Source organism: Anarhichas minor, unplaced genomic scaffold (assembly GCF_050575085.1).
Source record: "Anarhichas minor isolate MPS153535 unplaced genomic scaffold, ASM5057508v1 ptg000074l, whole genome shotgun sequence".
NCBI lineage: Eukaryota > Metazoa > Chordata > Actinopteri > Perciformes > Anarhichadidae > Anarhichas > Anarhichas minor.
In genome coordinates this window covers 6,121,748-6,137,637 of record NW_027466520.1, presented here as the reverse complement: position 1 = coordinate 6,137,637, position 15,890 = coordinate 6,121,748, and the positions used below count along the sequence as shown (strand labels likewise).

Sequence of the window (15,890 nt, the reverse complement as noted above, 5' to 3'; positions counted from 1 at the left end):
ACAGCCAGTCCATGTCCTCGTAAACCGCTGAAATAATCAGCTAATAACGTAGAAACAATTTGAGGTATTTGCAAACGTTACTCGTTTTCTACACGGACGTTATTTACGGGAACACACCTTCTGACTGCTGATTTGAGTTCTGAAGACGTGTACTTTCCGTACCGATTTAGCCGTCTAGTTTGACCATTTGCTTTATTGTTATTTACAATATTACCTATATTTCGTTCACGTTGTTTAGAGATATTTGTTCTCCTGATGGCGACGGTCGAGGAACTGAAGCTGCGGGTGAGAGAGTTGGAAAATGAATTGATAAAGTGTAAGCAGAAGCAGTGTGCCGTGGAGGATGCTCAAAGCCAGCGACTACACAGACCGAGGATTGACAAAATGAGCGCCGAGGTTGTGGATTCCAACCCATACAGGTGACTTTGTGTTTTATACATTTAGTTTTTTGACAGAATTTGTCTAATTTGGCTAAGCGGCTACGCCTTATGACTCACTCATCCCATATGGTGGTACTTCATACACCACAATGCTAACCTCGGCTGTGTTGTCATTGCAGTCGTCTAATGGCTTTAAAGAGGATGGGCATCGTGCAAGATTATGAGGTATGATATATAAGTATTGTTCTTTATTCACTGCAGTTTGTTTTTGCTGAAATGTATACAAACTTTCACATCCTTAAGGTTAAGTCTTTTTTAAAGACCATGTGACCTCATTACAATAATAAAATAATCATCTTGCAATATCCTGACAGAAAATCCGGACATTCACAGTCGCTGTGGTTGGTGTTGGGGGAGTTGGCAGCGTGACAGCTGAAATGCTCACTAGATGTGGCATTGGTAAGGTAATACAAACGTTTTTTCTTATTTCCTCTACATTGCCTTGTACCTGTTCGTGTTGTTCAGTAGATTGTCTGTCTGTGCTTCCCCCCCCCCAATCTTGTCTATGCTTGCGCCATCACAGTTGCTCCTCTTTGACTACGATAAAGTAGAGCTGGCCAATATGAACAGACTGTTCTTCCAGCCTCACCAGGCAGGCCTCAGTAAAGTGGAAGCTGCAGAACACACACTCAGGTATTCGATTGTTTAAATTAATCAAATTCCTCCCCCAAAATAGAGACATTAAGTTTATTTTTGCTTACATGTTACTCGATTTACCCAACAGGAACATCAACCCAGATGTGTCATTCGAAACCCACAACTACAATATCACCACAATGGACAATTTTACACATTTTATGGAGCGCATCAGGTGAGCATTTCCTACTCTCCAGTTTCTAGTTTTACTATGCCTTAGTGATACAAACCTTCACAACAGGTTGTTCTGTGTCTTCCCAGTTATGGAGGGCTGGAAGAAGGGAAGCCGGTGGATTTGATCCTGAGCTGTGTGGACAACTATGAGGCCAGAATGGCTATCAATACAGTAAGTGCAGCACTGTCACAACATGTTATATACACACTGTGCTTTGTACATGTTCCCTTTGCAGATTGTATTTCATCTTATCTTGTTTGTCACAGGCCTGTAATGAACTCGGTCAGATCTGGATGGAGTCTGGTGTCAGTGAGAACGCCGTATCAGGACACATCCAGCTCATCATTCCCGGAGAGACGGCATGCTTCGCTGTATGTCCACACACAAACATCTTTTCTTTACACTGAAAAGATATTCACCCTCTGCAATACTTGAACAACATTGCCCTTTGAGAAAAGCAATTGTAATAGTTAGTGTTATATCCTTTGATAGTGTGCTCCTCCTCTGGTGGTGGCAGCGAACATAGATGAGAAGACCCTAAAAAGAGACGGCGTGTGTGCTGCCAGCTTACCAACAACAATGGGCGTGGTCGCAGGCCTCCTGGTGCAAAACGTCCTAAAGTAAGATATATTTATTTATGGGCATTGGGAAACCTAAAGGTGGAAGGACTGTCTGTATAGTTAAAAGGTAAATATTGTTGTCTTTCAGGTTTCTGTTGAAGTTTGGAACCGTCAGTTATTATCTCGGCTACAACGCCATGCAGGACTTCTTCCCCACCATGGCCATGAAACCCAACCCCCAGTGTACTGACCGCTACTGCGGGAGACAACAGGAAGAGTACAAGGTGCGTGCTTGCGAATGTAATATCTGCGAAAAGCCCTTTTTTTATTTGCGGTGCTGCACCAGTTGGGAAAGCTAACCGTGTCTATCTGTATGAATGCTTCTCTTCAGAAGAAAGAAGCGGAGCGCCCAAAGGTTGAAGCTGTACAGGAAGTGGAGGAGGAGGTCGTACACGAGGACAATGATTGGGGTGAGCATGCAACAAACAACTATTCCATCTAACAGTGTCAGATCTGTCTTTGTACAATACAGTATATTGTCTTATGTGTATTAACACGCACACCATTGTAACATGCAGGTATTGAACTAGTATCAGAAGTGACTGACGCAGAGTTACAGGCTGCTTCAGGCGCTGTGCCTGACCTCCCAGAAGGCATTACCGTGGCTTACACCATTCCGGTTGAGGTTAGTATCAAAGTACATTAGTACCAAATGTAACACAACACAGCTTTGAAGGGCTTAACTGATAGTTTTACATGTTTGAGCTCATCAATCTAAAATATGTGAGATTATTACTGACAAATGCTGCATACGTTTTAAAATTGTAACTGTAAAGTAAATTAAATATTCACTGTGACAGATGATCTCAACTAAATTCTGACAATATTGTTTTCTCTCGTTTGGACCAGGAGACAGAACGTGGGGAGACAGTGGGGGAGACTGAACAGAGCCTAGAAGACCTGATGGCTCGGATGAAAAAGTTGTAGGCAACAATCTGAAGATGCTATTCAGAGACGACATGCAGTTTCTCGTGCGTCTATTCCATTGGTTTATTTGATAACAAGCATCCTCGTAAAAAAGCCAATTAATAAACAATTACAGAGTTCAGCTAAAGAACGGAAATGCATGAAAAGTGCTTCTGATGACATTTCACACAACACCATTTGCAAAACCAGTCCAGTCAAATTTATAATTTGCTGACATACTAGGAAGGTGTTTAGCACTTGGAGTTGGTACAGTATCAAATGAAATGTATACAAACCTAAGATAATATCACTGTAGTGTATTAACATTGTCACAATGTGTATTTTCTACGGTTTTGATTAGTGAAATACGTTTTCTGCCGACCTTTTGCGTCATTCACTCAGCTTTAAAACAAACATCTGCTGCAACAGATTAAAACATTTAAACATGTTTAAGTTGTCTCAATTAAGTATTTATTAGATGGAATACAATCTTCTCGATATATTGGATGTGATTTTTGTTGTCCTGTACAGCTTTTACATATAACATTATATTAATACACAAATATATTAAAAAACTTAAGTTATAATAATGTGTTAATGTATCCCTTTGGGATTCACATACAAATCAAAGTCAAACAACAAATCATTACTCCATTGTACTTTAACTTATGGCACGATCTTGGTTTTGGCCAATCCCTTACAATCCTTTTTGTTAATGAATAAATACACAGATATCTAGCTCTGCATAAACAGCATGAAATCTTAACCAGAGGTAATCTCTTCTCAGACGTGGTCTCGGCTTGTTTTTGGACCCTTATCTTTGGTTCTACATTTTCTCTTTTTGGATCATGTACTCTATACTAGTAGGTAAACATGTAATGTAAACATAAATGGTATCTAAACATAAATATACACATTTTTCACAATACGCACATTTCATTTTAGCGACATTAGCGCTCTAAAATATTTCAGTCAGAACATCAGGAATTGGCAACAAATCTGTGTGAGGTCCTAACAGTTTTGGTAAGACACAATGGCAAAAATAAGTTGTATTGTTGTAAATATTTGACAATTTTTGAAAAAGTGCATAGGGTATTATCTGCTGTACATTGAAATCACAGAATGTGTCTGGTTATTAATTATGTTTTATGGGTTATGATATGCCAAACCCTCATAGCGTTCCATGCCAGCAAATTAGTCTGTGCAGCTAATTTGCTGATATGCACAGTATAGTCACGTAAATAGGAACAAAGTGTCTGAATCAGTGATAAATGTAAACTTGAGTTCCATAAGAAGTAGTGATATATAACTGAAGATCTTTACACACATGATTATGTAGGAAATATAAAAAAATACTTGTGGTAAATACACAGGTTTCACAGATTCATTAAACAGATCTCATTATTATACTGGCAGGTACAGTCTATTTGACCAAACCCTAAAACCTCCATCTAGACAGTAATCACAGTGTGATGACCAGAATGGTTCCCCTGTGGCAATAAGTGTCTGAACAGAGTCACCTCTGGACATGTGGGATGGGAGCCGGTCCCCTCAGACTGAATGTGTCCCCACTGGAGGAGTGGCGGGACGGAGCGTTACCACACACCAACGACGGCTCCGCCTCCTTTATCTCCATCGCACGTTTGTAAAGCTCTGCTGCCTTCTCGAAGTCACCCTCTTCATAGCTATTTGCAAACGGAATAAAAAGGCGAGAAAGAAAATGGAATTCAACATTCATGATTAAACGTCTGATTAGCCGAATGCTGAATGCAACCTCAAGTACTGTACCTCAGCACAGCCAGGTTTTTTAGGGTCTCTCCGACCCGTGGGTGTGAGCGCCCCAAACTATCCTCATACACTTTCAGTGCTCGCTCATAAAGAGGCAAGGCTTCACTGTGCTTCTTCTGCCAAAGACAAAACAAATCTACAGTCAGCTTTGCGCTCTTCAAAATATTGAAGCCACTCATTGCAGTCATTAAAATAAAAACAAATATGTGCAAATAGCTCCCGGAAAAAGAAACATGCAAGTCGGGAATATGTGGAACAGACTGAATGAAGTATAATGGACATTCTCACTAGTTGGCAGTAGATCACAGCCAGGTTGACCAGCGCCGTGGCCACACTGGGGTGTTTGGGCCCAAAACTTTTTTCCCTGATTTCCAGAGACAGCTCATACAGCGGCATAGCCTTTTCCAGCTTCCCCTGTACAACACACACACACACACACACACACATCTCAGAAATCAGAGTCTCAGCCAACGACAAGCACAGAATGAGCTGTTCAAACATTAAAGTTTCATTGTCAACATGCACACGTGTCTCACTCTGCGTTTATAGAGCATGGCCAGGTGTTTGAGTGTGTATGCCAGTGAGGGGTGGTCTGGGGACAAGGCCGTCTTGCGGATGTCCAGCGCCCTCTCATACATGTCCTCAGCCGTCTCATACTCCCTCCTCTCTGTGTGCAGTGCAGCCAGGTTGTTGAGGGACTGCGCACAGTCTGGGTGATCCGGACCGAGGACGCGCTGACGCATCTCCAGAGAGCGGGTCAAGAATAGCTTGGCTGCACTGGTGAGGGCAAAGAGTGGGATTTAAGATATCTATTCAGACAAATAAAGACGAAAGAAACAAAAAAAATAAACAAGAATTAGGTAGAAGGTGCGATTTGAGGGAGACGCAATTACACAATTAATGTCCACAATGCAGAGTGTCTTTGTTTGTGTGCATTCCAGCTGCTACATGTATGCCTTACTCCATGTTGTTTTGGAGGTAGTACAGGACACCTAGTTCATTGAGTGTCTTGGCAGAGTCTGCAGTTTCTTTTCCCAGCGTCAGCTCTTCCAGCTGTAGGGCTCTGCGTCTCAACAAAGTGAAGCCGTACTGAAAGGAGGAATTGACAAAAAGATATGCACATCATAAAACAAATGATGCATACATGCATATGGAGAAGCATGTGGGTATCTGTGCTGCTTACCATATGACCTTTCTGGCGAGCAGTCTTCTGACGGATCTTCACTGACCTTTTCCTGAGTTTCTCTGCTTGTTCGTACCTGATTGTAAGAATGCCCGGTGTAAGCCATTAAACGAGGGCCTCTGTTATTATTATATTATAAATTATGAATAACACCATGCATGGCAACAACAAGAGAGAACCATTTACTTGTTTTGTTTCTGATAGAGCATGGCAAGGGACTCCAGCTCTCGTGCTACGCTGGCATGCTCGGCTCCGTAGGCATTCTCACTTATCTCCAGGGCCTGCTTGTACAGCTGCTCAGCGTTGCCGTACTTCTTCCACTGAACATAAACCCCAGCCAGCTGGTGCAGGGAGCATGCTACGCTGGGATGGTCCGGGTCCAAGGCTGTCTCCCTAATCTCAAGGGACCTTTGTAAAGGTGCTACTGCCTGCAAAAACAGAAAGAATCAAATACATATACGATTGACAATATGTGCAGAAAACAAGGTAAATGCTTTGTAACAAGAAAATGGCAGAAACATATTGTTAAGTGAACAATTAACATGTTTTTTTTGTGTGATTTCAAAGCTAATACTCATTCAAATATTGCAAGCGTGTACACTACCTGGCTAGGGAGGCCCAGGTCTTTGAGGAACCGTCCCAAGGTCTCATACAGGTTTGCCAGCTTGGTCATGCTGTCTTCGCTCTCACAGTTCTTCTCATAGTGTTTCAGGGAGTCAAAGTACTCGGTGGCCATGGAGCTTTTGTCTTTGCCCACATATTGCCAATAGGCTAGCAGCTCAGAGAAATGACCCCTAGAAAAAGAAAACGCATACCGTCCAGATCCATACCTAAATAAATGTCCTATATCAGCTTCTGTGTATGCATGCTTCTTACCTCTTGTAGAGGTTTTGGGAAACGAACAGGTTCAGGAGGCTAAGCTGTAATTTCGTCCTATCCTCCTGTTGCTGGAACAGCCAGGGCAGCTCATCTGCGACACGCCACGTAACCCGGTCCTGGCTACACGTACACAATGACATGAGTGGTACTGACAGCAGAAGGTGCGTTGTGTTGTATGAGGAGAAGATGACTACTCTACCTGAGTTGTTGACTGAAGTACTGTATGAGTTTCTCTCTGTAAGCAGCTGAGCTACTTCCTCCACTCAGGAACTCCAACCTTACAGCTTCCCAAGCCTGAAAAACAAACACACACTTACAGACAAAAACTTCACAAAGGATATCATAGTTTTTTATGCATTTTGTGCTAAATATTCTACTGGCCAAAGCCCAGTTACCTGCAGGTGTTGAAACCTGATGAGCCCACAACGGAGGGTTACAATGCAGAGTCTGTTCAGACGGTAAAGCAGAGTGGACAGGACAGGCAACTCCAGTTCTGGGAAAAGGTCAAGCACCTCTGATTCACTCACTCCATTATGGCTGGCACACACAAGGCACAGAATCTAAGGAGGGACAAATAAACAAGCACATATTATTTTACTACATAGAGAAAGAAAATCCAGATTAAAGTAAACCAGAGAGAAATTACAGCAAAAAAACGGATGAAAACTAAACGTGACCGGTACCATGAAAACACAATACAACATGGTGACAGTGTAGTTTTGCAGGTCACCTCGGTCATAATGTGTCGCTCTCTGTCTGTGTGAAGGGAGTTCAGAGTGATCTTGAGTGCCAGACGGTAGAGTGACATGGTGTCCTGACACTGTAGACACTGCTCCAGGCTCTTCTCCAGTGACCAACCTGATATACTGCTGGCCAGTAACAAAACATGGACAATTTGCCAATCACAATTTAAAACTAACTTAGCCACACATTCAGAGACATCCACGTCAGACTTAGGAAGAGAAGACCAAGTTAACCCCCATAATGCATGTTTAAGATCCACTACGGAATGGATTTACTCAACCAAAGTTCTCTGAAGCGAGTTACAGAAACCCCGACCATTATCAAAAGATTTGCAATCATTGCAATGAAACACAAAGTGAACTCATTTTGTATCACAATTGTTCTGTGATGGTAACTACATTTAGAATCGTGAAACCAGAGGTGACTAACCTGATGATCATTCTTGCCAGTAGTGTGACATACAATGCATTGCAGGTTGATGCAGAGCGACAATGCCTTTCTAGCTTCTTCTCCTGGAACAAAGATACAACATTTAAGTGTGGCATTCTCCCAAAAAACATATTTCTGCTAACAATTCCAAATGTCTCTCCACACTTTCAAATCCTCTGGATGATAACTGACCTGGTCCTTGGTCAGTTTGAGATCCAGGCTCTGGCACTCTGCATTGACAATGCTCCTGACCTCCCTGGGACTCAGTGGGTCTAAGTGGAGTGTGGGCCATAACCTAATAAGGCATGCTCACTGAATTACAAATGGCAATACTACAGGAGCATATTTAGAAACATATACCACTGGATGGAAAATAAATAAATAGCAATACAACACATGTGCAGTAAATTGACTGGGATGTTTAGAAATCAAACTGTGGGTTTCACCTCCAAGCTTGAGGACAAGTCTCAACTTTGACAGACACCACCACCCGGACATTGACAGGGAGAGGGTCAATTAGCCACTTCATGTGTCTTTCTGCTTGCTGAAAAAAGTAGAAAAACAGTAGTGTTAGAAGAGCTATTCTGTAGAAAAAAAGAATTATTCTCAAGGTGACTGAAACGAAACAGTAATCGTCTAATCTGGAGTGTACCTGTATTTGGTCAATGGAGTCGATGATGATGATAATGTTCCCTTGATGGCGTGCTGATAGTCTTTCAAGCCAGCGGGGAAACTCCTCTAAGATCTTACTGGGCTCCATCGACAAGCCGGAAATGGACCAGAAGTGCTGCAGCAGCTATGTGACAACAGACAGAAAACACATTCCCACAGTTATTCAGCAAGACTGTCTTTAGTCTCTAGAAGAGCCACTGAGAGAGGCCCCTTACTTTGACTGTGAGGCGTTTGATAATGAGAACCGGCTCCGAGCTTGTGGAAAGTGGGCGGCCAACAAAATGATAGAGGAACAAGGTGTTGGGGGACTGCTTCTGCTGCTGCTCGATCCTGAGAAGGATTAAAGAACGAAGATTAGACAAACCTTACAGAAAGTCCTGTTCCTTGATGACACATCACACCATTAAAAAGAGCTGAAAACAACACCTTTCACAGAGTGGGTCTTTTGTGCTTGTGCCATTTTTCAATAAAGCTAGTAGATTCAAAAAACACGAGCAGAAAATGACCAAAACAGGCCTAAAAGTGTTAAATTAGGAGAACTACTCAACATACCTCAAAAGCATACAAAAAAATATTACACTGAACTGAATGAATACGTTCTCACCATTTGGAGAGCAGGAGAGACTTCCCTGAGCCTGGACCACCAGACACCAGCAGAGGTGGGGTGGGAGGTGGAGCAGCTATCATGTCATTTAAACGATCTATGTACTGAGAAGGACACCAGGTACAACACAGACTTACAGTGATTACTGACAGTATTAGACTGGAAGACAAGTTTAAGAGAGCTAAAAAGAGGGGGGGAACATCTGTTCTACCTTCTGGAAGCCTAACTGAGAGGTGGTGCTGCTGCTACAGGCCTGCTGGTAGGACTCAATCTGTTCCTGCTCATCATGCAGGTCCCACAGCACATCTCCTGAGTCCTCCTCACGTCCCTCCTCCATCCCAGAGTTCGTAGAATCAACATCTGCTCCTTCAAGTCCCAGCAACTCCTACATAGTGAGAGTAGAAGTGGAAGTTCAAACGTCGACACGGACGGGAGGACTGAACATATATCACCATGCACACCCAACTTGCAATTGTATCGATATAAAGGCTGATGTTGCTGATAGTCTGTACCTGTTTGATGACTTTCTCCAGTTGCAAATAAATGAGGTGAGCCCCCTCCTCTGCAGAACCACTATGATCCACCACCTGGGTTAATGTTCAAAACATGTGAGCGCAAGCACTGTGTGGCATCGAGCAACCAGGAAAATACAGAATGTCAACTTTAAAACGCAATAAACAAACAACGTCTGCTTTATTTTATTAAATATATGACACGCACACAAACCTTGACTTTAGCAGCCTTGTCTGCAGCATTGATCCTTTCTAGCAGTTGCCTTGTGGGTCCAGTCAAATTGGGATCTTCTTCAGTCCTGAGGTAGAGCACCAGTGGATGGCCATCCGGATTCTTCACAAACGCCTCGTCACAATCCTCCACCACAGAGCTACACACATGCATGAATATTGTAAGACCACATAATACAAGTACAATCTTAAATACATGGGGGATATCCGATGGGGATAGGCAGAGGACTGACTGTACCTCGTGACAGTAGATTTGACAAGAAGCACACACACGGAGCTCCTTTCAATCTCCTGCTTGCGCTCCACAGCGTATGAGGCAGCATTCTCCTCTGGGAAGCAGACATTCAGGTAGAAATGGCCGAGACCTTCGCACATTCTGCGTAACACAGGTGAATGTTTCTGTAATGAAAACACGAGGAAATGATTTACCAGACAACAAAAGTAATTTCCTGAAGCCTGTGCATGTGTTACTTAAAGCCAAGTCCAAGAAACGGCGCTATTAATGAAAAACACAATAGTGCCACAATATAATAGTCAACAATAACACAATATTCATAGTTTGTCCACAGTGCCCATTAAACCAACCTTAATAAAGACATCAAGCTCAGCGTTGGTCTCCTGGGTAAAGATTAGGTAGCAGCGCACTGTGTTGCTCCACAAGGCCTGGGGAACATGAGGTGAGACCTGAAGCAGACTGGCCACTGCAGCATCCCAGTCATCTGACACAAACACACACGAAAAGTTGAATGTATACTTCAAAAGCTATCCGTATGTAAACGTAACTATACACCCATTAAAAAGTTATAATAAGTTGGGGTCAATTTCTCTAAAGGTAAAATTAGTTTTCCAGCCACTATGGCCATGGGGTAAAGATATTTGATTACCTCCGTGTTTCCTAAAACCCACGTCATAATGCCTCCCTTCTTTCTACAGACGTTTGAAGTTGACTTACCTCTGCTCACATTTGCAAAGGGTCCCTCCACATCTATCAAACTGTTGGCAAATTCCGGTCCTCGAAAGGTCTGTTGCAACTGCATCATGCTCCCCATGGAGGGCTCACTTCCCAGCACACCACCAGACCAGTACTCACACTGTGTCCCTGCAGCTGAAGACATACAGTGAATACATAATACAAGGCTTTGGAAGATTTCATCATAAAAAGCAAGACCTTAAATGACATACTGGAAGGATGGATTCATGAATAAAACATGGTGGATTTCTGGGTCTTACCAGTAACAGTGGTTTGGTTGTCATCTGAGTCAGAATCATTTGGGTCATAGACCTGGATGCCCTGAGCCTGCAACTGCTGCAGTTTAGCCTCCAAGTCCCTCTTGGCCCGCAGGAGATCCTGAATTTCCTTTTCTTTTGTCTCCCGGAAAATCTGGTGGTCATGTATTTAGCCAATTGGTTAGCGTTGCAATAACGATTACTGGAAAGAATGCTCCTCAGTAACACGCGGTTTGGTTTTACCTTGAACTGTCGTTTTACTTTGTCCCTGTCATGTTCAAAGGTGGCAGCTCTCTCCATAGCTTGATACTTTGCCTCAAGAGCACTCTCTTTTTCTCTGAGGATCTTCTGGTAGGTCTTCTGCAGAGCCTGCACATGAACATCATCATAATAAATGTTAAAACTGTTAAATGTTGTAGCCTTTAAGCTTGTGCTAGTATCTATATATAAACTAGTATCATCTGAATCTCAGTAGTCTCCTGTTAATTCATTTCACCTGTAGCTCAGCTCTCAGCCTCTTGTTCTCCTCATCCACCTTGGCCTCCTTCTTTTGCATGGACGAGATCTCGTTATTCTTGCTGACACGGAAGATTTCATACTCTTTACGGAGTCGTTCATACTCAGCAGCATACTCTAGATCCACAGAACCTGTGGATTTGAAACTAGCCCCAATCACCCGAGGTCCTCTGCGAAAGGAACTGCGCAGGAGTCGGGCTTTGGGCTTGACCTCCACTGGTATCTCACAGGCTTCCCCTCCTTCGCCCCCATATCCATCCTCAATTACCTCTCCTGGACTGACCAAAGAGGATGCGGTGCCCATGGTGGCAGCCTGTAAAGACAGTTGTACGTAACTTTAGTTAGCTATAAGTTAGCTAACGAAACAACTGTCCAACGCGCTCGCCACGACATTAATTAGTTTAAAGACTAATAGAACAAGACAATCATTTATCTACATATGTAGCTTCGACAGAATATTAACTAAAACACCAACTGTTGGTGAAAACATATGAAGCCACGTTAAACAAACAGAAGAATACACTCACGGTCCGCTCCCTTCACAGCTTCTTCCTGGCTGCCTTGGTAACAAGTCATAATACGGGTGCTCGCAGGAGTCAAACTGGGCAAAAGTCAATTTTCTTAAATACTTGGATTACGATAACTGTACTAAGCCCATCTCGCAGGTACTGTATTACGCCAAATATTATGTTACAGTAGTAATAGCAATAGCTATTGCAAATTGTAGTCATGTATTTTTTTCAGTCAAAATATACTTATTGAAGTCAAATGTGTTATGGGCAATGCATTGTCCTGCAGAACTATTTTGTAAGGGCTGTACTAAGTAACTATAGGCTTAGATGTAAGTTGTACTGCATAAAATATGTTATATACTTAAAAATAAAGTGTGGTAACCTTGACTAAAAATTGCTGACAAAATTTAACTTGTGCCACTATGTCTTGGACGAGTTGCTGACAAGATGATGTAGTCGCTGATAATTTATTTAACTTCCTCAAAAAGTTAAGTTATCTAAAATTAGGCTACAACGGAAATGTGTCATTGTAAATCATATGTCTTTAATGTAACATCTGAACTACTGTAAAGTGGAAGTTCAGTTTTGTATCATTAATATTTAGGTTACCATAAAAAATCAAGATAAATCTTACATCCAATTACACAAAAATGTTTTGCTGGTAAATTATCAAGTGTCCTACAGACCAACCAGAGGAGTATCTTTCACCTACTAAGGCTCTTCAAAGAGTCTATGTTTAACCCCAGTGACCATTCAACCAAGCTTGAATGCATTCATGTGTCGAGAGGTGTCTGAGAGGTGTCTGAATGATACAAAAAGAGCACAGATTGTCTTAAAATATTTATTATCTACAAAATATTTGTTGCTTATTGATCATCTTCATCTTTTACAGAACAGCTGAAGCATTTTATCCCTGTATGAATGGTTCAGGAAGAAATACATCACAGGATCCAGTACACCACTAACACAGGTCAGTGCAGATGTGATCCGATTGGCTATACCCAGTGACTCGTGCCTTGCTGCAGTCATATCATCGTGACTGTGGCTTCCAATGTAGATTACCCTGTTCACATGGTAGGGCACAAATGCAAACAGGAAGTTCATCACAACGAGGATGATCATTCTTATAGCTTTGTCCTTCACTGGCCGTTGCTTGATTGCCCTTAGTTTCAGCAGAATCAGTATGTAGCAAACCCCTATGGTGGTGAGGGGAATAATAAATGCCACAATAGTGGAAACTAAAGCCGTGGGAGATGCCCTTTCTAGATACAGTTTGTTGCAGATGCCAGTTGAGTTGTTGGTCACATTCTTTTTAGAGAAAAGTATAGGACTCATAGACACAATAACTGTCACCCAAAGTATACCAACAGCAATCTTTGCATACATAGCCTTTCTTACTGTGTGGGATTTTATGGGTAAAACCACAGCCAGAAATCTGTCCAGGCTGATGAAACTCATTAAGTAAAGGCTGCAGTACATGTTAAGGTAAAAGAGGAAGCCTGCTAGTTGACAGAGGACATGTCCGAAAGGCCAGTAACCGTTGGACAGGTGGTAAACTATACGCATGGGTAAAATGAGAACGTAAGAGGTGTCTGCTACAGACAGGTGCCTCAGGAAGACCTTAAATGGAGACGTGCTCTCTTGGCGAAAGAAGGTCCACAGCGCCAAGACATTCCCAGGCACAGCCATGATGAAAATCAGGATGTAAAATGTAGAAAATAGAATGTTCTCTTGGTGGGAGTCACTGCCATAGAAGCCCGGTATCTCCTCCTCTGAGATGTTCATTGTTGTTGTGGAGAGGATCAGCCTGTTGCAGCATAGACACAAATAACCTGTTATGATGATAGCCTTGTCAAGTGATTCACTAAATCACACATTGTGACATCATAACAAAACTAAGCATGCAAGATGCATGTGACAAAAAGATGATTTTCATGTGACAAAATATAAACCCACATCCAAAATCATGTGTTAATGAGGCTTATTAGAAAGAGGAAATATCCTCGAAAGGCCAAAATGAAACCAGTTTTGCAGAACACACTAACTATTTTAATCAGCTAACTGCAGTTACAGATTAACAACTTTAAAGTGATAGTTTAAGATTTAAAAACATTTCCAGACTCACAAAATATAAAAATTTTATTATGAGAAACAACTTTAAAAGTCTTTATTTTCTTTCATGGCAAACACTATCTGATCATGTATTTCCTCTTAACTTATCTTGACGTGATGAACTGCAAAATACATGATCCAGTGCAAGAAGTATCACTAAGTATACCAATGTAAATTAACATATAACCATAACCTTAGTTAATGGTTTCAAAATTAGATTTTAAAGAAGAATAAACTAAATTTAGTGCTCTGTGGCAAATAATAAAACAAATTAATGTTTCAGTAGTTTAAATGCTAAAATTTACAAAAGGGTACACGCTTCAACATGATTAGTAGTTAATCACCACCTCTGTCCTTTACTAATTAATCATGTAATCAGAGCAAGATTGTATAAGTAAATGTAGGGCATCAAGCCCTCACATGTAGCACTGTCAATAAGCATTAGTCAGAATCAGAATCAGTATTATTATTATTAGTATTATTGATATCATATTCTTACCTTTTAATTGTCGAGATACTTAATTCAGAAGAATGCAGAATTCCTATTGATTAGCAGTGGAAAAGCACTACTGTGAGAAGAGCCAGGTGAAGTGGAAGTGAGAACTAGAGTATGGCTCTGTTGTGTGTGTTTTTTTTTTTTATAACTATACACGCACACACTCGCACACAAACTCGCGCAAATGCACGCAAACACACACACACAAATTAGACTCAAGCTAACAGGAATTCAACAGGAAGCCAGAAACAAAACTCAAAAGCTCAATGCATTACAAGCATGCAAGTCTTTATTTTTGCTACTCCAACACAGTTTTTGTCTTTACCACATTGCTCCTTTATAGTATGATTTAAAGCTTTACAAAAATGAGAGAAAACCAGATATTTACAAAACCTATTTGTGCAAACATAATTCTTTTTTTACACCACTCTCCTAAAGTATTTGAAAGGCATGCATACAAATAAACTTTGGTATGTTAACAAAACTACTTATTTTCTTAGTAGAAGCATCTATGTACATGTGGTAGAACTGATTTACTTTGTTTTAGTACAGTTTACATTTAGACAACAATACATGTTAACTTAACAAACCAAGACCACCAGTACAAACACTGAGGTCAACACTTCAGCCATCACATCAAGAGAGTGCATGTAAATTCCCCTAAATCTTGTGACTGGGTTAGGCCTGAAGTGAGTCTTTGTCCAACAACTTTGGCAAATAGGCACACTAAAATGAAAACGTGTATTACTTATGATACCAGTTTTACAAATCTGTAAAAGAAATTGGCAGTTCATATGGGTGAAAAATGTGAAAATATTCTTAGAAAACAGAAGTTAATAATGAGTTCAACTTTAACGTGTCTGTATACATTATGTATACACTCATAAAAGGCATTTACAAGGGCTGTGTTGAATGTCTGACAACTTAAGAAATATAGAAGATTAAATATACTATGGTTATTCAATCTCTGGTTTGAAAAATAAAACACATTTTTTACATGGTACTTCGTGATTGTACATCAACTCTATATTCCCTATTCATAGCTACAGCAAGAAAAATAGATTTCCAACACCACGAGAGCCTTCCACTTTCATCTACAAAGTGGTAAAACTAAACATTTTTTTAGTTCCATTATAAAATATTCTTGACAGAACATGTGGTACACCTCCAAGAAAGAATCAGAATCCAAGTAAATATTTTTTCAAAAA

The 15,890-nt window shown here is 41.2% G+C and overlaps 3 protein-coding genes across 4 annotated transcripts; 1 reads left to right on the top strand and 2 right to left on the bottom strand.

Moving 5' to 3' along the window:
• Nucleotides 1–107: 107 nt before the first annotated feature.
• uba5 (ubiquitin-like modifier activating enzyme 5) lies at nt 108–3,225 on the top strand. The gene is made up of 12 exons (XM_076080601.1): nt 108–419; nt 560–605; nt 755–844; nt 964–1,073; nt 1,165–1,251; nt 1,338–1,422; nt 1,518–1,622; nt 1,744–1,871; nt 1,960–2,095; nt 2,203–2,281; nt 2,390–2,496; nt 2,721–3,225. The coding sequence occupies exons 1-12, from the start codon at nt 256–258 to the stop codon at nt 2,796–2,798; spliced, it is 1,215 nt and encodes a 404-aa protein (XP_075936716.1). The 5' UTR covers nt 108–255; the 3' UTR covers nt 2,799–3,225.
• On the bottom strand, nt 3,226–12,139 carry nphp3 (nephronophthisis 3). 2 transcript variants are annotated; one of them, XM_076080595.1, is made up of 28 exons: nt 12,090–12,139; nt 11,543–11,875; nt 11,290–11,415; nt 11,050–11,200; nt 10,772–10,924; nt 10,405–10,538; nt 10,058–10,218; nt 9,803–9,959; nt 9,589–9,663; nt 9,288–9,461; nt 9,077–9,180; nt 8,688–8,802; nt 8,453–8,596; nt 8,247–8,344; nt 7,993–8,095; nt 7,801–7,883; nt 7,358–7,496; nt 7,023–7,187; nt 6,827–6,921; nt 6,625–6,747; nt 6,353–6,542; nt 5,935–6,176; nt 5,749–5,824; nt 5,527–5,654; nt 5,102–5,342; nt 4,854–4,979; nt 4,566–4,681; nt 3,226–4,462 (listed from the first exon to the last, which is right to left on the bottom strand). In XM_076080595.1, the coding sequence occupies exons 2-28, from the start codon at nt 11,864–11,866 to the stop codon at nt 4,294–4,296; spliced, it is 3,912 nt and encodes a 1,303-aa protein (XP_075936710.1). In that variant the 5' UTR covers nt 11,867–11,875; nt 12,090–12,139; the 3' UTR covers nt 3,226–4,293. The 2 variants fall into 2 exon arrangements, with proteins under 2 accessions (XP_075936710.1, XP_075936711.1); XM_076080596.1 differs by having other exon boundaries at nt 7,358–7,493.
• Nucleotides 12,140–12,953: 814 nt separating this feature from the next.
• LOC142937342 (uracil nucleotide/cysteinyl leukotriene receptor) lies at nt 12,954–13,859 on the bottom strand. The gene has a single exon (XM_076080197.1). The coding sequence runs from the start codon at nt 13,857–13,859 to the stop codon at nt 12,954–12,956; it is 906 nt and encodes a 301-aa protein (XP_075936312.1).
• Between the last annotated feature and the right edge of the window lie 2,031 nt (nt 13,860–15,890).